This window comes from Oryctolagus cuniculus, chromosome 5, assembly GCF_051225735.1.
Source record: "Oryctolagus cuniculus isolate XC-2025 breed Fujian yellow rabbit chromosome 5, ASM5122573v1, whole genome shotgun sequence".
NCBI classification, from domain to species: domain Eukaryota; kingdom Metazoa; phylum Chordata; class Mammalia; order Lagomorpha; family Leporidae; genus Oryctolagus; species Oryctolagus cuniculus.
The window spans coordinates 66,155,813-66,180,681 of NC_142871.1; the positions used below are offsets into that span (position 1 = coordinate 66,155,813).

A 24,869-nucleotide genomic window follows, 5' to 3' on the forward strand; every position below is an offset into this window, starting at 1 on the left:
CCTGCAAAGATTAAATAATTATGAATAGAGCAATAGGTAATGTTATCACAGCAGGTCCACTTAAAACTATGTTTTTGGGTGGTAGTGCTTGGCATAGCAGTTAACTCGATGCTTGCCATGCCCACATCCCATATCAGAGGGCCTAGTTTGGGACACCATTTTGTTTTTGATCCAGCTTCCAGCTAATGTGCACCCTGGGGGGGGGGGGGTGGCAGGCAACAGTGATGGTACAAGTACTTGGTCCCTGTGGAAGACTTTTATAGAAGAACTGGATTGATTTACTGGCCCCTGGCTTTGGCCTGGGTCAGCCCTGGCTTTTGTCGACCTTGGACAGTGAACCAGCAAATGGAGGATCTCCCTCCGTCTGTGTGTGTCACTCCAATTGCCTTTCAAATAAAGTAAAAATAAATAACATTTTTGTTTAAAGAAACAGAATTTTTTCCTTAGCCTATGATGAAAAATATACAAACTTGATATTTATACCTGAATACATAAACAAACCTTTCATGGTACAACAAACTATTAAATAAAACAAAAATATCTGTATAGCAAAATCAGTCCAGCTCTCTGCTGTGGCCTGGGAGTGCAGCGGAGGATGGCCCAAGTCCTTGGGCCCTGCACCCGCATGGGAGACCAGGAGAAGCACCTGGCTCCTGGCTTCGGATCAGCGCAGCACGCCAGCCACAGTGGCCATTGGAGGGTGAACCAATGGTAAAGGAAGACCTTTCTCTCTGTCTCTCTCACTGTCCACTTTGCCTGTCAAAAAATAAAAAAATTAAAAAAATAAAAATAAAAAAACCTTCAGAGTAAATAGCAATGAAAACTAAGCTACTGATGTACAACACATTCTGTCCAATTACAAGGAAAGTTCATAAAAGAACAAACCAATATATTTTTCCATTCTGAGTATATACCATGGGAAATGTCCATGATTTTATTCTGACAAAGGAAGGTCAGTTTACATTTTAGTTTATTCAACATATACTTATTAGGCAGTTCATATGGCATTTATCTTTATTCATCAAAACAACCTAAAATTTAGTTATTAATATTCCAATTTACAGCTGACTACATAAGACTAAATCTACCAATTATCTGTAAATCTTATTTAGAAGGCACTGTCAAATTGCCAAATATTAACATATTAGGGGGAAGCAATTATCATAGTCCTCGGATTTGTTGCTAAATAAGATGAATCCTGATGTATCAAAACTCAAAAAAACCACTTTTGTCACTCCTTCAATAACTACTCATTTCAATATCATTTCCAATACACCCCATTAATATGCAAAGTTCTAGCTTAGACATAATACGTTTATCAACTTTTATGATGTTGGAAGATGTTATAACCAAATTATTTTTAGAAAGGAATATGAGTCATTTAAGTTTCCTTAACTTATACAAGTTACTCACTGTATAGGGTGTGGTGCATAGGTAAATTTCCTGTCACTTAAAATTGAGGAGAAAATATCTCAAGATGTGAAGAAGTAGTAACAACTTTGATAATGACAAAAATACTTATTTCCTGTTGAGCTGCAAATCAAGTCTATAGAATATCACATTTAGGATAACTTTCTGATTTGTTAGAAATGTCTTCACTTTATTTAGGTTACATTTGATTTAGAAATAAAATAACATCCTATTTTTAACTAGCAACTTTTAAGTTAATCACCATATCAAAAGCACAGCTCAGTTAAGATTTACAAAATTATCTGCCATATTTCTGTAATTTCTGAATAGGAAGACTTAAACCAAATCCAAATATAAAGTTTCACTGCTGCCCAAAAGCAACAAAAACTACAATGAAGTTCTCACTTTTGACCTACCATGATAAGTTTAGCTTAACAGATTTTTAACTTCTCACAAAGCCCAAGAACTCTGAAATAAGTTAAAGAGAGGTTGAAGATATAAAACTGAGTAAGTGCTACGTAGTTTGCCACTTACATATTTAGAAAATAATTCTTTGATTTCTTGCCTTCATTTCATATAAATGTCTTTAAAAAATAATCAAAAATTAAAAAAAATCAAAAATAAGTAAGAGGGGCAGCCATTTGGCTTAGCAGTTAAGATGCGTTAAGGCACTCCTAGACCCACATTACAGTACCTGGGTTTGAGGATTGGCTCCAGGATCTGACTCCAGTTTCCTCCTGATGTAGATCCTCAGCGGCAAAAATCGATGGTTCTCACCCAAGTCAGAGAACTGGACTGAGTTCCCCATTCCTGGCTTTGGCCTAGCCCAATCTTGACTGTGGTAGGCAACCAGCAAATAGGAGCTTTCTCTCTCTTCTCTCTCTTCTCTCTCTCCCTCTCTTTCTTTACCTCTCCTTCTCTTGCTGCCTCTCAAATATACATACATACATAAGGTACGCAACACTAAGAGCTAACCCTAATGTAAACTATGGACTTCAGGTGATTACAGACACTATAGGTTCAACAATAAATGTACTACCCTGGTAGTGGATGGTGACAGTGGAGGAGGCTATGCATCTGTACATTAAGGGGCGCTGTAAGGGAAATCTCTGTACTTTTCTTCTTAATTCTGTGAACCTAAATTGCTTGGAAAAAATTGAAGTCTTAAAAAGAAGAGAAACAAAAATATTGAAGAAGTATAGCAATAACTATGTCTAAGATACATACCAATTTTCACTTCAAGTTTAAATTTATGGGGAGAATATCTTCTTATAAGTAAAAAAAAAGAGTTTGGAAGATATGTTATCATTTGAAAATCGAAAGGGAAGTAAGCAATATCTTTAGGGCTACAATAAAGTCATAAAATTTTGATTGAAATATTTTACAAATGTGGTTTTATGATTAAACAGCTTTAGAGCATTTGGTTTGGGAGTCTTTTGAATGTCACCTGGGCAAAAAAATCTTAAAAATATCGTATATAAGAAACTATTTAAAAAATATTAAAATATATAACTCATTGTACAAATGAGCTGTAATAGTTCATGATCATATTCTTAATTCTCTAAGATTTCTCTTTCTGAATATTTTTAGTTGGGATTTTAACTGGCCCTGACAATAATAATCACTTATATTCTATTTTGAAAAATGTTATCATGCTAAACTAAGATAGAAGTAAATACAGCTAATTAATAAGCAATGAAATATTATGGTAAGTCCTTACATATGAACATACAGGGTGTAAGGTGTACGGCGCGTAACATATCTTCCCAGGCAGACGAATCGATTAATTCACAGGCTTTTATTGGGGTTCCGCTCCTGGGTGAGGTTCACCGGTCAACAGAGCAACAGAGCAGGGGCCAGAGAAGTCGCACGTCAGAGATTGGGAGAGCTCCTTTTATAGATACAGGGCGTGGGGGTTAAAGGTTGAGGCGGGTCTGATCCTCATTGGTTGACCTTTAGGCACCCGCAGGGACCTTGACAAGGACTTTCTTCCCCGGAAGTAGGCCTCTCCATTCCCGGAAGTGTAGGCCTTCCTTCCATGTGGATCCCAAAGCTATCACAGGGATAAACTTGTTGTCATAAATTATATACTTATTATTGAAAACACAGATATGATCTCTATGCTCAATCAAGTGATTGAACTGTGTATACTCCTCAACACTTTCATACATTTAAATAGTCATACCCAAATGTTTTCATATTACAGTTAAGAACACTTTAAATTTATCTCAATTGCAATAATTATTTATTCTATTTCCATTACTCCTTGAGATATTTCCTAAATAAAATAAAAAGAACATAAAATATATAAACTCTTCAGTATTGCACATTTTGATTATTCATAAAACTCAAAATAAATGAGAAATAAAGAGCCTAAAAAGAAAATGCCAACATTCAAAGATAAATAAAATTTCAAAACCAAATTATTAATAAATATTCAAACCTACTGAGTAATAATAGTTTCATTGTGGCTCTTTTGAAATTACTCTGTCTTTGGAAAATAAATCATGCATAAATTATTAAATAAATGAAATGCATCACTTTTTATGGCAAATAATTCTATACATATATAAACTCAGTATGTGAAGTATTATGCTAATGAACTGAAGATAGGGCAATAAGGAAAAGGGATTCTGTAACACCACAAACAAAATAAAATTCAAACAATCACTTTATCTTCTTAGGTGAAGCTATGATAATGAATTTAAGCATAGAAATCTATTGAAAGAAAAATTTAGATGATAACAAACATCAACAGGTTGTTACTGTCCTTGTCTAAAAACGATCTAATATCCAGTTACTATGCATTTCCTCTAAAGTGCCATCAAGGTAAGTCCTATTAAAAATTCATAATATTTTAAAAATTGCCAGTGACTTTTTCCTAGGCAGTTTAAATAAGCTTTCCTACAATCTAACCATGGCTACAGATTTTTTTTATCGTTACTAATTTTAAAAAATAAAAACAAGTATTAATCATTGACACAAAGCAGATATATCCTAATTAATGAAATCACCTTAGTTAAGAGCCAAGATTTACAAACATATATTAAACACACACACACACACACACACACACACAGTTACTTCAACGGAGACAAATTTCCATGTTTTGCATTGGAGTCTTAAGACATCCCTGAAGATTTAACCTATTTTACAAACCAAGTCACCATCAAAATCCACTTAAATATTTTAAGGAACACCTCAAAAACAGTGAAATGTAACAAAATTCACTAGTGTAATACATATTTTTTGCTAACTTGTAAAACTATTCATTATTGAATTCAATATTTCACCACTAACAAGGGTCAAAACACATATTTATTTCTAAGCCATACAAATATTATCAGGTAAAATACAAATTAACTTTAGAAAATTATATGAAGACTATCACTTTAAACCAGCAATGGCCACACACCACCCACAAATGGTAGACTCTTACTGTTATCTATCAACACCTCTAAAGATAGGGAAAGTACAGCACCTGGGCATGTGTTTAAACTTGAGGATTTGTAACATCAAAGAAAGGACAAGAAAGTCTGGTCATGTTAATGCTGACTAATTTTAAATAGTTATGCAATTACAAATGTGCAGTTCTATTTGAACACACACTAGTCTTCTACTTTGTAACAACTGAATTGTTAATTTTTAGCAGTCAATATTTTTAAAAGAGAAAAAAAATCTGGATGCCTTGTATAACTTTTTAATTATTTTTTCAAAAAGTTAAAATCAATATTTTTTCCTATTTCCTCAATCATAAAGTGTTAAAAATGTGTTTCAGAATACTTAAAAAAATCGAATGACATGTAATTCTAACACTCAAAAAAAAGATGACATATATTTAAAGTATTTAGAGTTATGTATTTAGAGTTCATACTGATTTAGAGTTTATACTCATTTAAAATTCCTAATATCTATAAGGCATTTCCTTTGATAACAAAGTAGTACATAGACATAATTAAAAAAAAGTAATATATACACAAAACCTGGTATGTTTTCAAAAAATGTACAAATAGTAAAAATGGCAACTAAAATAGTAATGTCTTTAGAAGTTTATAAAATGGACCTGAATTTCAACCTGACTGCAAGGGGATGCTCACATGATACCTCTACATACATCCTAATTATTACTTGTAGTTGCCTGGCTAAATCAGTAGGGTTCCTTTCCTCTTCAAACAATTATTCATACAGTTTATATGGAATTTACACAAATGTCAAAGTATGACAGAAAACCATAACTAGGCATCATTTAAGATTCTCATTTTCTTACATAAGTGATGTGTAAAAGATCAAGGCAAGCCAAATATCAAAAACCGATATTTATAATCTAGAAACTGTTAGCTATATATTAAAAAAAAGTCACCAACAATGTATTTTTAATTCAGCGGATATATTTATCGACATATAAGTGTTAAACAGGCTAAACCTGATGTCTTGTGGTTCTAAATATTAGCATTAATAAAGTATCTAATATTTGAATATTTTAAAGGTAAACATAAAAAAACAAATTATAACAAGGTGTGATCAGACAAAGAAAAAAAGTGCTATTTTTTTCATTCATCTATAAAACAAATTTATGAGATCGTAAAGAACAATTTAACAACCTAAAGAAGGTTCAAAGGGGAAAGCAAGAGCCTGAGAGAAAATGGATTTGTCAATGATTTTTAGTCATTCAGTCTGAGGAGAAAGAAGAAAATTCAGAAAATGTAGCTTCATTTTACAACACAAAATAGGAAGCATAAAACCCAGTAGCCTGTAAGTGGACTCATATTTATGTGTTTAAACCCTGTATCAATTCACAGATTATGCTGATCCTGCCACATGTAAACAGCCAATAATGACGGCCAGGCTTTTGGAAAAGGAACACACACCACACAGCAAGGTCAGGCAGCTAACCAAGCACCACAGGACAACAGATCAAAACAGAACGGTTTCATATGTTTCTGTTGTTTATACACTTAATATGAAGATGATATTCCTTAGCAGGGCTGGGTTGGGGAGGGAGGGCGCAAATATTACCAGGAATACGTAACACAAAATCAAATAAAATACACAATGCTCATGCACAGATACTAAGCATTTCAGGCATTCATCTCTGTCAGTCAACCTGTATTATTAAAGCCATTCATTCACTTCTTTTTAACTTAGATGTCAAGCCAAAATAAACCTCTTTACTCCTAAGCCTCTTTATTTCTAACTCTGAATTCACTACAGAGAATATACATTTCCTTAGCTTCTGTGGATGAAACAATCAGGCTTGCAAACTATAAATATCTTTTTTAACTGTAAAGAGATTAAGCAATAGGAAGGAATGGAAGGGGAAGAGATTATTAATTCATTACGTTTGGGGCAGAATTCGAATATGGGAGGAGGCAATGACAGTGTTTGGTATTTAAGTAACTTAAGAAACTACAACTCAATACAAGCAATGGTGGAAATTTACCCAGGATAGCAGTCAAATTTTAAACACACAAGCCAGAGCCGCCCTTGGCCACATGTTTTTTTTTTCATTCAGTCTCTTAAAGAGACAGAATCCTTGGACCAAAGCTCTATGGAGCCTATTTCTAAAATGTGTGGTTATCAAGCATCCTCGCCGACATTTCTTCAAATCCATCCTGGGCCAACAAGTGCTTTATTTTATTATACTATGAAATCAAATTATTTTGATCGGAATCTACAAATGACTACAGAACAAGCAGTGATGATAACAGAAGGAGCTGCTGTGCCTGGAGGTAACTAAAATAAGGGGACCTATACCATTTCTTACAACAATTTGCTTTGCCTTTTTTTTTTTTTTAACTTTAAAGCGATCACTGTTTCTTCATTCATTTTCCCACCCATCCACGCGCCATGGGCGACGGAATATTGTAACCGATAACACCGGAAGCTGCAGGAAGGCAATTTTGCTGAGGAATGGAGGGAGGGGGAAATACTAGCAAAATCAACCCCATTCCAAAGAGTGGAATTTCAAAGGCTTCATTTTCTGTTTAGGGAAAAATACCTAGGAAGGGGCTCACACAAGTCTGCCCAAAACTGGATCACCTCGTGATTTCAGAGGAAGGTTTTTGTCTCTCAGTATACACAAGGGCACATTATTGCCTATCTATTGACTTAACTGCAGATCAACTCAACACGGAAAAAGGTAAGAGGGGGGGAAAAAGTTTGCCTTACTTGGTGTACAAACACATCGACTGGAATATCCAAGGGGCTTCCCTCTCGGTTTATCATGGAGATGAATCCAAATCCCATGCGCACATTGAACCACTTACAGTGGCCAGTTCCGTGCAAAACCTGGGATTCCTCCTCTGCCGGCTCCGGCAGCTTCCCGAGTTCTTCTCCGCCACCTCTGCTTGCCCCGCCTGAGACGGAACAGGACAAAAAAAAAAAAAAAAAAAAGTCAGTTAGTGTATTTTCTCATACTGTGCCCATTCAACGAGGGGATTAAAAAGAAAACTGCTGGGGGGGGGGGCGCAGGAAGAGGGAGAAAAAACAGAAAACACACTAATAAATGGTCTGCCTCCTTTTCTTCTACAGAAAATGTCTAACACGAAAAGGGTTAAAAGGGAAGCGGGGGAGGGGGAAGCCACACTGTTCTATCGATCACGCCAACTTCCACGTTTCTGCACATACGCGCGTACTTTTTCATTTAACTCCGTTTTTCAGCCAGATACTACAGTACGGCATTCCATACTTGGCTTGCATGCTGCTGATTTCACACTGATCCCATTTACAAAGACAGATTTGTAGCCCAATCAGCCCCTCCGTCGGGCACGAGGAGGAAAGAGAAATCGGGAAGATGGTTAGCACTACCAGTTAATGCACATGCGGCGGCCGTGAATCCAGGCTGATTTGCAATGTGCGTTCCCCTCCCCTCCCCCCCTCACCATAACTTTCAATTAAAGTTGGGGTGGAAGGGGGGAGGGGGCAGGTGTATGAAAGTTTTCTAGGGCTCACTAACTGAAACTGCGCTTAATCACACTCACACAATTCAAACAATAGCCCCCTGAAAGCTTTTCAAGTTGTGAATCAGGGTGGGCGGTACAAAACATTTTTGGAGATCTATAACAATAGGTTTGCAGAAAGCCCCTCGGCGCAATGGGGGGCAGGGAGGTAATGCTCAGTATTGGGGTAAAAGAGGAAGGGGGAGACGAGCAAGGAAGGGTGGGCGAGGGGGTCGAGGGGAGAGGAAAGAAGAAAGAAAATCACAGTAAAACAATAGAAAAGAAAATTAACCTTCGGCCATGTTGCCCCACGGGCCCTCAGCTCCAAACTCGTGAGATGAAAACTTTCCCTTTGGAACGGAGTGATCTTCTGCATCAATCTAACATCTTGATTTTGTGCGATCACAAATTTAGCTCGCATGGTCTAATGTGCTTTCCTTCTTTTGATTTTTTTTTCCTCTTCTCTCTCCAGTTTCTGGCCCCCTGAGCACACGTGACTTTGTCAATTACATGCTTTCTTGCTACTAATTTCACCTCGGATCCTTAAGGGGCTGGCAAGAGGAAGAGATAACCAATCGCCATTTCATCTGTGCTGACATCAAAATAATTTATGAATGAACGCGAAAAAAAAAAAAACTCAGACACGTTATCTTGAAAGACAATTTGGGACGCTTCCTCACGATAAATCAGAATGCCGATTTCGTGCTTCCACATAAACACAATGGAGGGTCCCGGTGAATCGCCGGTTTAGGAGACCGGCACGGCCCCGAGTGTGCACGCGCGTGCCCGACACCCCAGCCCGGCGGAGCGGCTCGTGGGGGAGGGGGTCGCCCGCACCCGGCAGCGCGTGGGGCGGTTCTCCCCCAAGCTCGCAGTCCCTCCGCGGCGGCAAGCCTGCCCGGCACGCTCCCCGCGTCTTTGCTTCTTAGGGGAAAACGTACGATTTGTAAAAAATCGAATGAAACCTAATTACATTCCCCTGAAACTTTTAATAAAGGTGATACACACCTACCTTCCCCCCCCCCCCAATAAAAAGGGAGAGCAAAAACACACAATTACCTGAATTGTGCAGCCTGAAATTTTATTCCAATTTTTAAAAAAAATGCTACCGGGCGGTGGGGGGGGGGCGCCATCCCCTTGCGTTTGGGTTTATCATTTCTGGACGTTTTGAGGCGGGGGTCGGGGGTGGGGGGAGGTGGGAGGGAGAGGAGGGTTGGGAAGGAATTGGACTTCACAGGTTTCCCCGCCATCTCTTTCCGGGGGAGGAGATGTGATTAACGACTTCCTAAATAGCAGCCCCGTTCTCCAGCCTTCCATGGAGTGAACCTCAATCAGGCGCGATTGTTCCCCACGAGCGGGACGGCGTGGGGCAGGCGGGGGAGGGGCGCACGGAAGGTGAATGCGGGTGCTGGTGCCCGAACCCCCTCACGTTTTGAGGGTCCAGTACCCGCCGGCGGCAGAAGCGGATAATCGAATGCGCAGTAACGGATTAGGCTAGTCCCTTCCCCTCCTGCCCGCCCTCCACCCCTCTTTTCTAATGTTCACCCAGTTCAGAAAATTGTTGGTTACTAACTAGATACTGACAAGATTACCGGTCTCACCGAATACTACAGTAAACACACTCCAGCTCCAGACACTTTTTTTTTTTACGTTGAAAACATGAAACATCTTTGTTTTGAGTCCTAAAAAGTGTCAGCAGTCCTTGTCCCCCACCCCCCCTCCCTGTTTTCTTAAACAAGCAGTTTACGGAAAAACTAACTGTACAAATACCACTTCCCCTCGGCGAAGCTGCCGGGCTGACCCTCCCCCACCGTGCCCGCCACCCCTCCCCGCCCGGCGACCGAGTCTGCAGGCACTCCAGCACTGCATCTCTGGGACTCCAACGGGGCGATCAGAACGGAAAAGGCACAGAAATCACCACACAGACACACACACACACACACACACAACCCTAGTTGCACCTCAAACGGGGGAGATCCGAACCGAGAAGGCACAGAAATTGCCACACACACACACACTCATTCTCTCTCTCTCTCTCTCTCTCTCACACACACCCCTGGTTGTACCTCCTCCCCAGAAAGCACCACACACACATACACACACACACACACACTCATTCTCTCTCTCACACACACACACACCCCTGGTTGTACCTCCTCCCCAGAAAGCACCACGCACACACACACACACACACACACACACACATTCTCTCTCTCTCACACACACACCCCCCTGATTGTACCTCCCCAGAAAGCACCACACATACACACACACACACACTCATTCTCTCTCTCTCACACACACACACACCCCTGGTTGTACCTCCTCCCCAGAAAGCACCACACACATACACATACACACACACACACACTCATTCTCTCTCTTTCTCTCACACACACACCCCCCTGGTTGCACCTCCTCCCCAGAAATCACCACACACACACACACACTCATTCTCTCTCTCTCACATACACACACACCCCTGGTTGCACCTCCTCCCCAGACTCAACAACTAAACCGAAATTCAAACTAATTGGCTTGGGTCTGAAAGAAATGGATGTATTCAAGAGGAGAAGTTATTTTCAGCTGTTTGTGATAAAGGCATCAATCAAAACTGATCAATTCGGAAAGATTTTTTTCATCTGTTTCTTTCTGTTGATTCTCAGGGAAAAGGGCAAGCTTTTTCATTTCATTTATTTTGGAAGGAATAACCTTGGTAACAGAGGGTGAGGAGGAAAGAAAAACTAAAATACAAATGATTTAGGAAATAGAACAAAAGCTCTGAGCTCTGAAGAAATTATTTGCTAACAAAACCTACAAGGCATTATTTTAACAGACACTGATTATTACTATTACAGATTACATAAACTTCTAAGGAAGTACCTTTAACAAAAGCATTACAGGTTAAACATTTCATGTCATGTGAAAACCTAGTTTTAATAAAAATTATATTTAAAAATGAACATCGCATATCAGAAACATAATTTGAAAGATTTTCATGTAAACTGAGGTGAAGGGTTGTTATTTATGTAATTATAATAATCTCATAAGCCAGCATAGCTTGGTTTTGTTAAATATTTATGGTAAGCACCATTTTATCTTTAATAAGTTTGTTTTTAATCAGAGAAGCTTACTCACTATAAAATCAGAGCCAGTATGTGGGTGGTTTCAGAATCACTATTAAGTCTGATGAAATTCGAACCTATCACCACGCAAATGAAGAGTGTGAGGGTTCTTAACTGAGCTATGCTGGATGGCACAGTTAGGAGACTCAAAGTCTTGCCTGATTGGGGGCCTCCAGTATTAGTGGAATTAAGGTAGGGTTCACTGGACTGGTCACTGGTGTCAGAGGTTATCGACTCATTCATTTCCTGAGAGGGACATCAGCCTTTCAAGTTGTGTGGAAGGCTTTTTCCAACTGGGAACCCTGAGAAATCCTCCAAAATTCATTCACAAAGAATTTCAGGCAAATGCATTTACATACCTTGGGGGTGGGAAGGGTAGGAGTTGGGGGAAAAGAGGCGAGGGGAGAGTAGAGGGAGGAGGAAGGAGGAAGACACAGAAACCATCAGTCCCAATTCACGAATATGGCGCTTCTTTTAAATAGATTCATCTTTTTCTGCCCTGTTCCCAAATCTTTTGAGCCTAAGATCCTTTTATAAACCGCTCATAAGCTCTTAAAGCTCGCAGAGTGCTTCTTTCACATAAAATGGTCCTGAGTCTCCCAGAATGCTTTCCAATTTGTCACCTTCCTGAAGTCTTCTGGTTTTAATTTTTTTCTCATTTCCTACTTGTTTTTAGTGCCACAAAGATCTGTGTTTGACTCAAAACGCATGTTTTGTACCTGCGAAAACTCAATGTTTTATAGCTTGACTTATCATAGTTCTTTCAGAATGTCTTTAAAATGAGCTCAAGTAGCTACAAAGACCCGGGGGCAGGGGGTGGTGCAGATCCAGGAGGCCCTTGGTTCGCACAATCGGGTTTCCCCCGTTTGTAAAACAGGTACACATTTTCTCAGCCTGCCCCCAGCCCCCAACAGTACAATGCGGGGAGCCTACCACCGCTGCTTTCAACTACAAGCAACGAGTGACTTCTATTAAAGCAGAAACAATGCTTCGGTTCTTCTTAAACCTGGGAGGAGGAGCAGCGGCACCGCGCCGAGCCGCCCCACCCGCCCTCTGCTCCCCGCAGCTGGGGTCGAAGCTGCACGCCAGCGCCGCCGGGGCAGCCCCGCGAACTCGCGCTGAGCGTGCACCTCCGTCCTCACAACTTCCTCTCACCTCTCTTCACTCACCTCTCCCTTTAGTCATCGCATCACCACCCCCTCAGTGGAGGTCCAGACCCTTCCAAGGAAGGCCGGTGATTTCAAACTCATTAGCAGGGATTTTATATCTGTCATCTTGTCCCCAAGAACAAACAAAAGGAACCCTTGCCTTCAGCTACGATGGCAAAAACACTAGGCGCAAACCCTCCGCGTGTATTGTATTGCCAGACTTGTGTCGTTTAGAATTTGACCCCTTGATCTAGGAGATGCGAGAAGCTCCTCAGAGTAAGGTAAGTGTGGTCAAAGGGAGAGAATCAGGAGGACCCCAGGAAATGACCACTCCCGCCCCCACCAGGCCCTGCCCAAAATGGAGCCGTCTGCAAACGGACCCCGGCGCCGTCCTATCGGGAAGGCACGGAAACGTCGCCAGGAGCCTGAGGGTCAGGAGGGCCGTCGGCGGGCGGGGGTGGCCGCGCGGGCGCGACGATTTTCGGGAACCCCCTCGGCCCCCGGCGCAATCTTTCCCGCGCAAAAGCCTTGGGCGCGCACGTCGGGCGAGCTGCGGGCCATCGGCCGGCCGCCTTCTCCACTTCTCAGTACGTGGAGGCCCCACGAAAGGGGTCCCCGCCCGGGCGCAGGTCTTAGGATACCGGCCCGTCGGAATGTGGGGGCGCTTTGTTTTAGCTCCCGAAACGCAAAATTCCGTTCTCATCTCATTTAATTTCTAAATCCTTGGACACACATGCTCTGGCTTAACACCGTTGTTCCACTTTTAAAATTGTATGCAGTTGTAAAATTTCTTGAGCTTTTCCTTAAATACTTTCTTGACACATTTCCCCCAGAAATAACAGCAAAACTGGAAACTTAGGAACGAATTAACATAAATTTTAAGTTTCCCAGGAAGATTACCTTTATATTTCAAAAGAGTAAAATAACACAACCATTTGTAAATGCTTCCTTCTTTTTTGGTCAGATATGTTTCAACAAAGTATTGAGAGCAACAAAAGTAATTCAGAAAAGGGAGGTTATTTTAAGCCCACCATTTGTATAAAGTATTTTTTAAAAGAAACTGGAATAGCAAAAATAACCCTATTTTATCAATATACTTCTCTCCCAAGTAAAAGGAAAAATTAAAATTGTATGATACTCTCAAATATTTTACAAACTCTACTCAACAAATTCCTCAAATGATTTTATTAGATAATTTCGCTAGAAAAAATCATTTAGTAATAAGTTTTACTTTGCCCACAATAACACAAAAGAAAACCTCTTGTTTTATTTGACAAATGAAAGTCGGTATTTTTCAGCTGAACTACTTGGAACATGTATGTTCCATAATTTAAAGATCTTTTTGCAGTAAATATTCTGAGTCTGTGGAAAAGACACTATGTAAACACAGAATTCCTTTTTCATCCTCCAAAGCAATGAATAAAAGTGTGTTCTTTAAACCATAATAATATCAAAAGAAATAATCAACTGAAATAAAAGTGGGGACGGTCAGGCATTTTGTTTCAATATTTACACTTTGGGTTTCTTTGCTGGGAGAACACAGGTATATCAGAATTAGGAAGGAAAAGAAGAGAGGGAGACTAAAGGATGAGACAAATGAGGGGGAAATCTTCAGTTTTAAAGATGCCTATCTGGGAAGCCAATCTTTGGAGAAAAAGCATTCAGCTAGAAATTACTGGAGGCCAGGGTTCTGGTCCCATTTAGGAAGCTTGTGGCCCTGGGATAATCACTAAGCTTCGAAGAGCCCAAGTTTCCTCACCTACAAAATGAGGAGACTGGACCTGTTCACGTGGAAACTTTCAATTTAAAATGTAATCTCCTGAAAGAACCTTTCTTTTGGTGAAAGTGGTGCCTTTCCCCTCCAACCCCCTTTTTTTAATCACAAGGAAACACAGACATGAAACTTTATTGCAGTCACTTAACACATTGGTGTTAACATTATTTCCCAACAGAAAAGAAAAAGGTCTCTACACTGTTACCAGTTTGCCCCCAGAGAAAAACCAGTATCAATAATCAAGGGAATCTGCCAGGCGTATTATAATATTGTAATGACTTTTGAGAATCTTCATTGTTAGGATACTCTTTAGAGCATCATCTCCACCTTAAAGGATTCACTCAAAAAAAAAAAAAAATAGTAAAGTGTCAAATGCTAATCTTTCATGGTTTTCTCATTAAACATTTTAATCCTTATTCCTAACCTCCTGCTATCCACAATCCTGTATCTACTAACTTTAATAACAGAATAACATCATTTTACTTGTGCATAAACATTGGCACATCATAGCGCTTAGGTGTGTTTTGTTGCTAGTCAAGAGCTGAGCCAAGACATTATTAAATGCTATCAGGGTAGTACATTATTAAATAAAACGATTACTCATAAAAGTTACCTAAGTTCATTCCAGTGACAGAGGAAAATATATGTGAAAATTCTAAGATTAAAATGTGAAGAAGTTCAAATGATTCAGTTTTTGTAGTATGATAATGAAGAACAAACTTTGATACATGTTCATGAAAAGCAACATAAATGGAGATTCCTGGATTAGAGAAATTCCACCAAAATTTCTAAAACATTGTGGTATTTATGTTATGGTGAATTATTTAAAAACAGCACCAAGCCTCTTTTTAATTTAATTCAAGATATATTAGTTAATGCCTATTTTACTTTGGGAATTACAAAAATGAACAAGCTATGAATACTTTTGATTCATCTATTTTCTATGTTCCTGGGGTTATAGATGGGAATTACAAAGTCCAATACTGCTAAAATCAAGAGGGGAAAAGAATTAATTAGAAGATGTTATCCACACAATTCTGGTGGGAATTTAGCTTTGCAGATGCAGTAATCTGGATGGCGTACAGTAGGACCATCTTGCCAAAATGGAAAGTCAGGATGGAAAATTCTTGAGGGCTATCAAGTTCTCCCAGATGCTTACAGTGATTTTTAAAACATAAGATAAATGAAATATTTATCAAAAAACAAAAAAAGACTAACCTGGGGCTGATGAAACCTGGTTGAATGACCTCATCGTCTTCTGAAGAACCTAAAATCAGAGAGCTCAAGTCAGTACTACATTATTTGCCTATTTAATTGCCTCTTCTTCAGCTTAATTGCTCATTAGAAAGCAATAAAATGCCCAGGTTTTGACTCTGTGAAGTGACTTGTAAACTTATTTTTACAATTTAAGACTCACCTAGCAAAATCAGATAAGCAATTGGCATAAACTTGCCTTTGATTTCTATTAAAGGACTTTGGTTTAAAAAAACATTTAAAACAAGTCTGTTAAGATGCAGTCAAAAGATGCCAATTTCATCAGCAAGGCAACTTTTAAGTTTTTAATTTTACACTGTAATTCAAGAATCCCAGTATTTTTCCACCCATAATACTAATCTACCTAGCCTTCATTATTGTTTCTTGGTGAACTTACTTGATTGTCTCTCTTCAGATATACTTTAAGAAATACTTCATGGGCATCTAATTATGGTACTGTTACCACTGATATTGGGTCTTTCTGTTGTATTTAAATGTTTTTTTAAGAAAAAGGTATAGCAATCACTAAGTATTTTTAAAGATAATCTAGTACACATTAATTCATATTTTATAAAGCAAAAACAATTTTCATTTTAAAATGTAAGTACTGATGTTTCTAATATTGTTTCTGATATTGCTGCTGACAGATGTTACAACACAATAAAAATTGCAATGAAGAGGCCACCTAGTAACAACAGCTGGATGAGACTATCTTGAAGGCACTGAATTATCATTTTTACCTTTGGATTACAGTTACTAAGGTTTGGAAAATAAATTGGTTTGAATATACATCCAACTCACCTGCTACCTCCCAGGTTTATCTTCCTTTCTTTAACTTTTACATGATATATACACATACACATACATATGTATTATATATATATACACACATACACATATACAGCTTATATAAAAATAAACCACTCTGTGTAAGTTCTTTAAATTGTGATCTAATTTTCTTCTCAAACAGAAGATTCTCCAAGTGCAGAGTTCTACTGAATGTTGACCCAAGATTCTTCTTACAAAGGAAGACAATCCCACTGAATAAGATTTGAAAAGACTAGAAGAAAATGAACAAAAGGCATGTGAACCTCTATACATTAAACCCTTCAGTTATCCTGTGTTTACAACCAAAAGACACAATGACAGATCCTAACAAAATTCATAATTAAAACTTGTTGAAATAGAGCTTTCCTTTATACTGAGCCTGTATCAAGTTTTGATTCACACATTTGCTTTATGTGTTTAATTATGCATACATATTTTTGCAAAACCATTGGCTTATGCCTTTCTTATGCTTAATCCAATGTTTATATTTTCAGAAAAGTTCAAATCAACACATTTTTAAAATGTCGAAGCACAGAATTTTATCAAAAACTTTTCAAAATGGATAGGTTATTATAAATGGTAGATTAAATAATGTCAGAATCAAATAACATAAAATTAGCTACATAAAGCTTTTTAATTCAAGAGCTCTTTAAGTTTTGGGGGTTTTAATTTGCTATTCAATTTGAATGATAAAGATGTTCAGATTTTTTCACTATCCAGCTATTATTAATTTTAATATTAGCATCCCTTTGAAAGGAAAATGGTATTATTTCATAGACAATTCATACATTTCACTGAAAATGAGTACTGCTTTAAATTTTTTCAAAAACAAGAGTTGGTAAAGAAAACAGAATTAAGCTTAAAATGGATATTACAATCTGTCCACCTAATATTTACTAAATAACTATCATAGCAACGAGGTAAGAGTTCTATAAATTATTTACAATTTTTGTTATTCCAGGTGATTATTTTTAAGCAAAATAACAAGGAATTAAAATAATTTTAAGTGCATGAATACTTCCAAAACAAATATTTATATTTTATACCTGAGTATTTTTAATATTCAAATTTTTGGTAAAGTATTTTTTAAAACTCATTAGCTTTTATTAGAAAACAAAAATCTAATAAAAACTGTAAAATCCTGGCATATACTTCTGTGTTCCTTCACTGGAATAGTCTCTGTTCATCATTTCAGTCTCCACTAGACCTCTTTCCTGATTGTTCCATACTGAGTACAATGTTAACAGGGTGTTGTAATTTACTGTAATAGTCCATGAAGATGTTCTCTCCCAACTTGACTTCATGCTGGACAGTGGCAGAGATTCTGCATATTTCACTCTTTATTTGAATACTGGCATTCTTTAGTGTTCAATATATGGTTTTGAATGAATCAATGACAATGAATTTCTGTAGCTTGGTTGACTCTAGGTGACTTTTTGAGAAGAAATCAACTTGCACACAAAATTTAAAAACACTTTATGAAAAAAATGTGATAGGCAATTAACATTTGACTATTACAAATATATGTATAATTTAAACTTTACTTTAAAGATATCGATTTAATACCATAGAAATAAACATCCATTATGGACATTCTTAGATTTCATATTTCCTCCTTTTAAATATATAACAATATTCTTCTCAAGTACTTTACTCGTGATTTTAACTAATGTAAAAGAAATAACTGGTTCTAAAAGTTATATATTATAATTCATTAAAAAAAAGATAAGCCGTTAAGCCCAGAGAATTAAGTAATGAATAAAAGTACAATACTAATATATAACACATCACACAGAACTTTATTTCAATTCAACTTACATCATGTTAACTTTTACTTCTAATACTAATATAATGCAAAGATTACTTCATGTCAGTAAAAAATGATTTAGCAATCAAGAATATTCAGCATAATAAATGAAAAATTTCATTAATTTCATCACAATTTTTCAACATTCAAAAACTATTATCAGTATTTTCTAAAATAACGTAAGTGTAAAGTACATAATGTTTACTAACTATTCACTTGATGATTTACAACAAGAATGAATTTACAGTACATTTTATCTCTCATTGAAGTAAATGCATTCTTTGGAAAGCCAACTATAGGGAACAGTGATTTTTCTTCTTAAAAGAACAGTTGGGGGGAGTTTTAAAATGCACTATGTAAAATCACAGCAAACACACTACACAGACCCTGGGTGAAATCTAAAGCACAGTATTTCTTTGAATTGACTGTAACTTAAAATACAATATATACACATATCAAATTACTGGATGTGGAAGTTCAAAACTGAAGTGAATGTGGATGCTTCATGAAAATATTTTCTTACGTTTTCCTCTAAAAGTGTTTAATAGGAGTTAAAACTTTTTACTGTAATTATTTCTTTAGAATCACTCAATATACTATATTCAAATGCTACTTAAGCAAAAATCAGAAGTTGTTTTGCAATTCCACTAAACAAAAAAATATAATTTTGGATATATACTGATGCTGTATTCCCAATCATATACAAGCATAGAAAATTTAAAGAAAATAGCTTCCTTAAAATGAAAGAAATATTTATAGTTTAATAATCTTAAGATTGTTGGAATTCTCAAACAGGAAGCTTCTCATTTTGTGCAATATTTTGAAAATTATGAGAATGGAAAACTTTACAGCTCTTTAAGAAAAAAACATTCCAAAGTTGCATTTTTTAAATAAATACAAAGTAAATGATTTAATTTACAATGCATTATGAGAAACACTTAATCATAGAGGGTAATATCTGTAATACTGCTGAACCACAGAGATGAATTTAACTTTCTCAACCATTTTACAAACTGAAATTTAATTGGTTTCACAAAAAAGATATGGGCAGCTCAATCATTTTCTTCAAATAGTGTAATAGGAAAGATTTTTTTCTAGAAGATAAAAATCTTCAAAGAATAATCATTTAATTCAAATGGCATACTGTCAAAATTATTTAAAGGCAATGATCATGGCACAAATATTGATAAACAATTCTTCAGCTTAAATGTAACTAACAGAGCTGAGCCACAGCACCGTTGGTTTTGCTAAAGCAAATGTTTGTGTTCTCTGACTGTTGTTCTGAAACAACAGTTTTATATAATAAAGCTCACAGCTGAGTCACTGTGTAGGGCATACAAAATAGAAGAAAAATAAAAGGAAGCAATAGTGATTTCAGATTAAAGAAAGAGTAAAAAATCCTGTAAACTTCCTGTCTTTAAAAAAGTTAATCACATACATTTTGAAGGCCCATCAAAACTTTAATAATAATGACTCCCTGTAAAACTAATACTTGCTTAATCAATATGAAATTTTTATGTCATACATATTAAGCTTTAATATACATTATTAATGTTAAAAATTAAAAATACCACCAGAGATTAAGGAAAACTTTCAGTGCATTTGAAATGTTTTCGATATCCGTTTCAAAGGATAAATGTTTATTATCCTGTCTTGATCAGTACACATTATATACATGTATTGAAATGTCACACTGTAACATATATACAGTGTCAATTTAAATTTTTTTAAAATTTCCATAAATATTTTAACATAATAAAGAGAAGTTTTAGAGATTGCTCATCTTTAAATCACTGACAGTGACCTAATGGTGTAATAAGTACCATTAATACGAAATAAAAATAACACAATTATAACTAGCAGAAATTAGGTTAATGTAAAAAGACAAAACACAATTTACACTGTAAAAAAATTTTAAAGTTACAAAAAATTTAGTCTGCTTTTAAACTGTCCAGTCTATGTTTAAACTGTTCAGTCTAGAACATTTTGGTTACAATGTTTCTGTAGTCTGAACTAATATTTCAGAAGAGAATTGATTGAAAACATAAAAGTAGTATTTCAGTGCTTGCTTCCCAAGTAAATTTATCTCTAAAAGAAATACTGATTTGAAAATATCTAGAAAATCTAAAACATGTTTTTCCACCATTAGAACTGGTCATTCAACACTAAGTCCTTTTTTCTGTATAATTAAGCTTTTGTTCAGCCATGAAAAAACTAGAAACTGATTGCTTGAAAATGAGCTGCATGCCCTTTGTCCTGGTTTGTCACCTTTGACCCTTAATTTGATGATCCTGCATATAAACTCATGCTATTTTTAGTAAAATAATGTCAAAGTTCTATGCTAAAAATAGTAATTTTTAGTGAAATACTACATGAATTGTAGCAGTCCTTTTCAGGTAACTGTTCACACAATGTGGGGCATGGCAACACTGTAGGCAATGAAAGCCTGTTGTTTGCCCTGGTTCAAACAATAGAGAATCTCCCAAAAGTGCTAGATCAAGACAGCTGTAACTGTAAAATTCATGATCTTCTCTTTGTTAAAAAATTACTCACATTGTTCTTAAGTGGAATTTATTCAATGAAAAGTTTCTAGTTTAAGTGTGACAATTACATATTTTGATGTTGGTTTTGCTAATGTCAGAATATAAATCTGATTCAAAAACTACGAACATCAAGCTCATACTCAACCCTACAGCAGCATCAACTGAAACTGTGGTTTTGAGTGAATTCATTAGTTGCTTAAACTGGTTTTGAGATCCTGTCACCATCTGCAAGTGGGCAGCTTTCTAAAAAGAAACCTCTACCACTGACCCTATGGACTTTACTGACATTATTCCAAATCAGTGTTACACAGTAAATTAATGCAATTCAGAAATAAAATTTCTTCACAATTCCTAGACAATTCCATTTCTACTAGATAAAAAGTTTTTAAAAATGCATGAAATGAATTTTCCTACAGTCTTGAAGCTACCTGAACCTCTACACAGTATCTGTATAATTTTCAGTCAGATTTAGCAGTGACCAATATGGCTGCTTGATTCAGCACTATGGTCAGCGACTTCATACAGCCCCATTGTGTCAGAGAAATCTGACAATACTATTACCCATGTTGGTACTGGCTAAGTTTCTGAAACCAGTGTATCTCTACATCCTGCATATTCCTACATATGTTTTGCATAAATCAACCTTAAGTATCTGATATAAAGAATTGTTATTGTTCTGTTTGGCTAGAAATGCATTATTCTGCAGTTCACAAAAAACAGTACTCATTTGTAAAGAAAACGTAGTCCCTTTTTTAAAAGGTAAGAAAATCAGGTTTAGGGTCTAAAGAGTTTAAACATAAAAATTTGAGAATTTTAAAAGAAAAATTAAATTCTAAAAAATATTAAATAAAAAACCCTTTAGCTGACAAAAAATGCATAATGTCCCTTTCATAATCAATAGGCTTAATTACTTGTAAATGGTTCATCTCCACAACCCCATTTCTTTTTATCAGTTCAGCTATCCATTAAGATAAATGTTTCTGGATCTTTTCCTGGCCTCAGCTTGCTTATACAGTTTGCAAATTTGGTAGCTGTGCGTAGCACTTTGATTAATTTAAAGAGACAACGTCCTATACATGAAGACTTATTTTTATTTAGTAACTTATTTTTCATCTTTCATCATGAATTGTAAATTATGATAGCTGCATGCTACAAATTAAAAAAAAGTTACATGATTAGCTAACAAGCATTATTAAACTTTCAGGTGGGTACTCTTTGTTCAGAGTAAACAGGAGGAAGAAAAACACTTAAATCCACTATATTCACCAAAATTCTAGTGACTTTTTGGAACTTATACATGTAACACCCTTTTTAAAATACATCATTCTGAAGACATAACTTTGAGCACTACTGTTTTAAATCTTCATCTGCTTCATTTACATTGACCTGATTTCCCTCCCCGCCTCCCACAACTCAGTAGGTGTTGTATTTAAATCCTGATTAATTTAACAAATTCTTTTCTGAAAGAAGTTTGGCACTATATATGTAAGACAATCTGAAAACAATTAATGAGAAAATAGACATTAAATCATCTGGTTCTAGATCTATTGAAAAGTACCTACAAACAGTTCCAATAACCACTATGTTCCAGTTCTTAAATTCTTCTGACCCTATAAAGCCAAACTACATGATCTTACTTGTGAAATGGAAAAATCTAATAACTCATTATAATTGTCCCCTGCCCACTAAGTACAAGAAGGAGACTGTGACAGTTTAATTCCTAAAGCTCTTTAGGAAATTAGGCACACTGGGTTGCTGTATTTCACATATGCAAAAATAAAGAGAAGCAAGAATCACCCCCAAAATGGGCAAGGCTTTAATTGTTCATCTAAATGGCTGATTATTACATGCTATTTTGTTAATTTATAGCCTTCCTCCTCTATTAAATCTGTGCAAATCCATAACAAAAAAAATTTCATAACAAACTATTATTTTTAAATCACTAGCATATATTTCCAATAATTCAATTTTAATTTTTAAAGTTTCCTTAAAAGCTTTCATAAAATTAAATAAAACTGATGTTTTACAACTTACTGTTAGACTTAAAAATTTACTTTTGTACAAAAACGATTTTGTCTTGTATCCAACTAAATTTGATAATTTGCACAAAAAATGAAACGAAGATTTTCCTGATCAGAGTTTAAAAATCACTCTAAGTCATGCTTTTCCAGCAACGTTGTAAATTTTAAAAATTCATTCTAATAGCAGTTGTCTCATAATCTTCACTTCCCCCACATCTGTGATCAAGAAATAAAAGCTACAATAAAACACGAGCATAATTTCTTTTTCCCTTGCGCTAACAATTATAGGTATAAAGCTCCTCCCTGGAGAATTCAGGTCTATGAACAGTCATATTATTTACTAGCCTTAAAAAACTATGAATGAGAAGAAATCCACAGAAAGAACCAAAGAGAACTCCCGGGGAACACAGGCACCTAAGATTTCATTCTGTGTTACAGGAAACAATTCAAAATGGCCGACTTACTATTACTTACATTTAAGAAATTTCCGCAATGAGGGCACTACATACATACTGTAAGGTGTTACTCGAAAACACTCAATATTTATTAACATGCAATTTTTTTAAAAGTTTTTTTAGAGTGCAAATCCTTGTAAAGCACCCGCAGCCAGGGTTCCGGTAGGTGGTCAGTGAAACCTTCTCTGCAAACGTGTTTCTTCCTTAGCCTTTCCTCTGCAAAAACCACCTAAAACCAAGTGCGTCTTTCTCTCCGTTCTCTCCAAATCCTTAATTTTCACTCAAGAATTTACATCACCGACACCGAGGCGAAGAGGACCCTCGACGCCTGCCCGGTACAAAGCAGCTCCGTTTGCGGAGCGTGAAGGGCAGGTGCGGACGCCCCCTGGCGGATCCTCCCCGCGCGCCACAAGCGCCCGCAGCAGCCGCGCCGACCCTCCGCGGCGACCCCGGCCCCGCACCGCACCGCTGCTCCCCGAGGCGCCCGCGCCCCGCCCTCGGCAGCCCTGGGCAGCCCCCGGGCGGCCTCGGCCCTCCACACCCAGCCACCGCGCTGGCCCTGCCGCGCCCACACGCAGCGCCGACCCAGCGGCGCGGAGCGGGGAGAGAAAGGTGTGAACCCGGAAGTACATCGACCGCCCGCGTCCCGGGGGTTAATAAATCAGGGCCGACGAAGGAAGGACGCGGCGCTCCGGCTCCTCGGAACGGCAACTTGCTGCGAGACCTGTCACTTCCCCACCGGGCCCGCTCCTCGCCCCTCCCTGCCGCTCGCGCCTCCTCCTTTCTTCCTGCTCGCCGAGCGCCCCTCGACGTTGCTCACGTGCCAGCCCCGGGACCGCGGGCAGGGTTCGCACCCGCGCGCACACCCGGCCACGCTCGCGCGCGCGAGCCGCTTACCTCCGGGGCCTCATGGTCGCGTCTCTAGCCCGGGTGTGAGCGGGGGATGGGGCGGGGGAAGGCGGGGAAGGGTGTGAGTAACGCGTGTGGCCTTCAGTCCGGGAGGACGGAGCGGAGGAAGGGGCCCGGAGCCTGGCACTTCCTGAGGGAGCGAGCGCGGCAGCAGCCCGGAGACCCGGGATGCGCGCGGCGGGGCGGGGAGGGTCAGCACATTGTGAGCCGGCGAGGGGACGCGGCGCGCAGCTGCCGGACGCCGAATCCGCTGTCGCCACCGCTCCGCCGCCGCAGCCCGGCGGGTGGCGGGCGCGGTGAGGGGGGCGCGGCGGCCGCGGCTCCGGGCGGTTCGACTGGGGCCCTGCGTCAGGCGGCGGCACGCGCACACCTGCCCGCCGCCGTTCCCGGCCGCGTCATTGGCTGCCGGCGCCGAGCGCGCGAGATTGAACCTTCCATTCATTCCTGGGTCGGGTGGGCGCGCGCGGCCGCGCTTGGGCTTTCCCCCGGGGGCTCCCGGGGCCGCGCGCCGCCTCCCGCGGCCGACCCCGAAGGCGCGGCCCCGTTGCTGGTTGCTCCGGCGGAGGCTGTGAAGGGCAGGACCTGTCGGTCACGCGGGCGGCGTCGGGCCCCCAGCCCCCGAGGCGTCCCAGGTGGCTGCTTTTGGGGCGCTCCTGC

The 24,869-nt window shown here is 38.3% G+C and overlaps 1 protein-coding gene across 5 annotated transcripts in view; it reads right to left on the minus strand.

Moving 5' to 3' along the window:
* Nucleotides 1–24,305, minus strand: part of LIN28B (lin-28 RNA binding posttranscriptional regulator B) — a 134,983-nt gene extending 110,678 nt beyond the window's left edge. The window contains exons 1-4 of one of the 5 annotated variants that reach the window (XM_089332816.1): nt 24,201–24,305; nt 15,614–15,662; nt 7,579–7,766; nt 3,202–3,463 (exon numbers count right to left, since the gene is read on the minus strand). In XM_089332816.1, coding sequence (XP_089188942.1) covers nt 3,305–3,463; nt 7,579–7,766; nt 15,614–15,647 — 381 coding nt within the window. In that variant the 5' untranslated portion in view covers nt 15,648–15,662; nt 24,201–24,305 and the 3' untranslated portion in view covers nt 3,202–3,304. Of the gene's footprint in view, nt 1–3,201; nt 3,464–7,578; nt 7,767–8,640; nt 8,887–15,613; nt 15,663–23,322; nt 23,425–24,200 lie in introns of those variants that run through there. The other 4 variants (XM_051855427.3, XM_089332815.1, XM_051855429.3 and 1 more) reach the window with 4 other exon arrangements.
* Nucleotides 24,306–24,869: the final 564 nt, after the last annotated feature.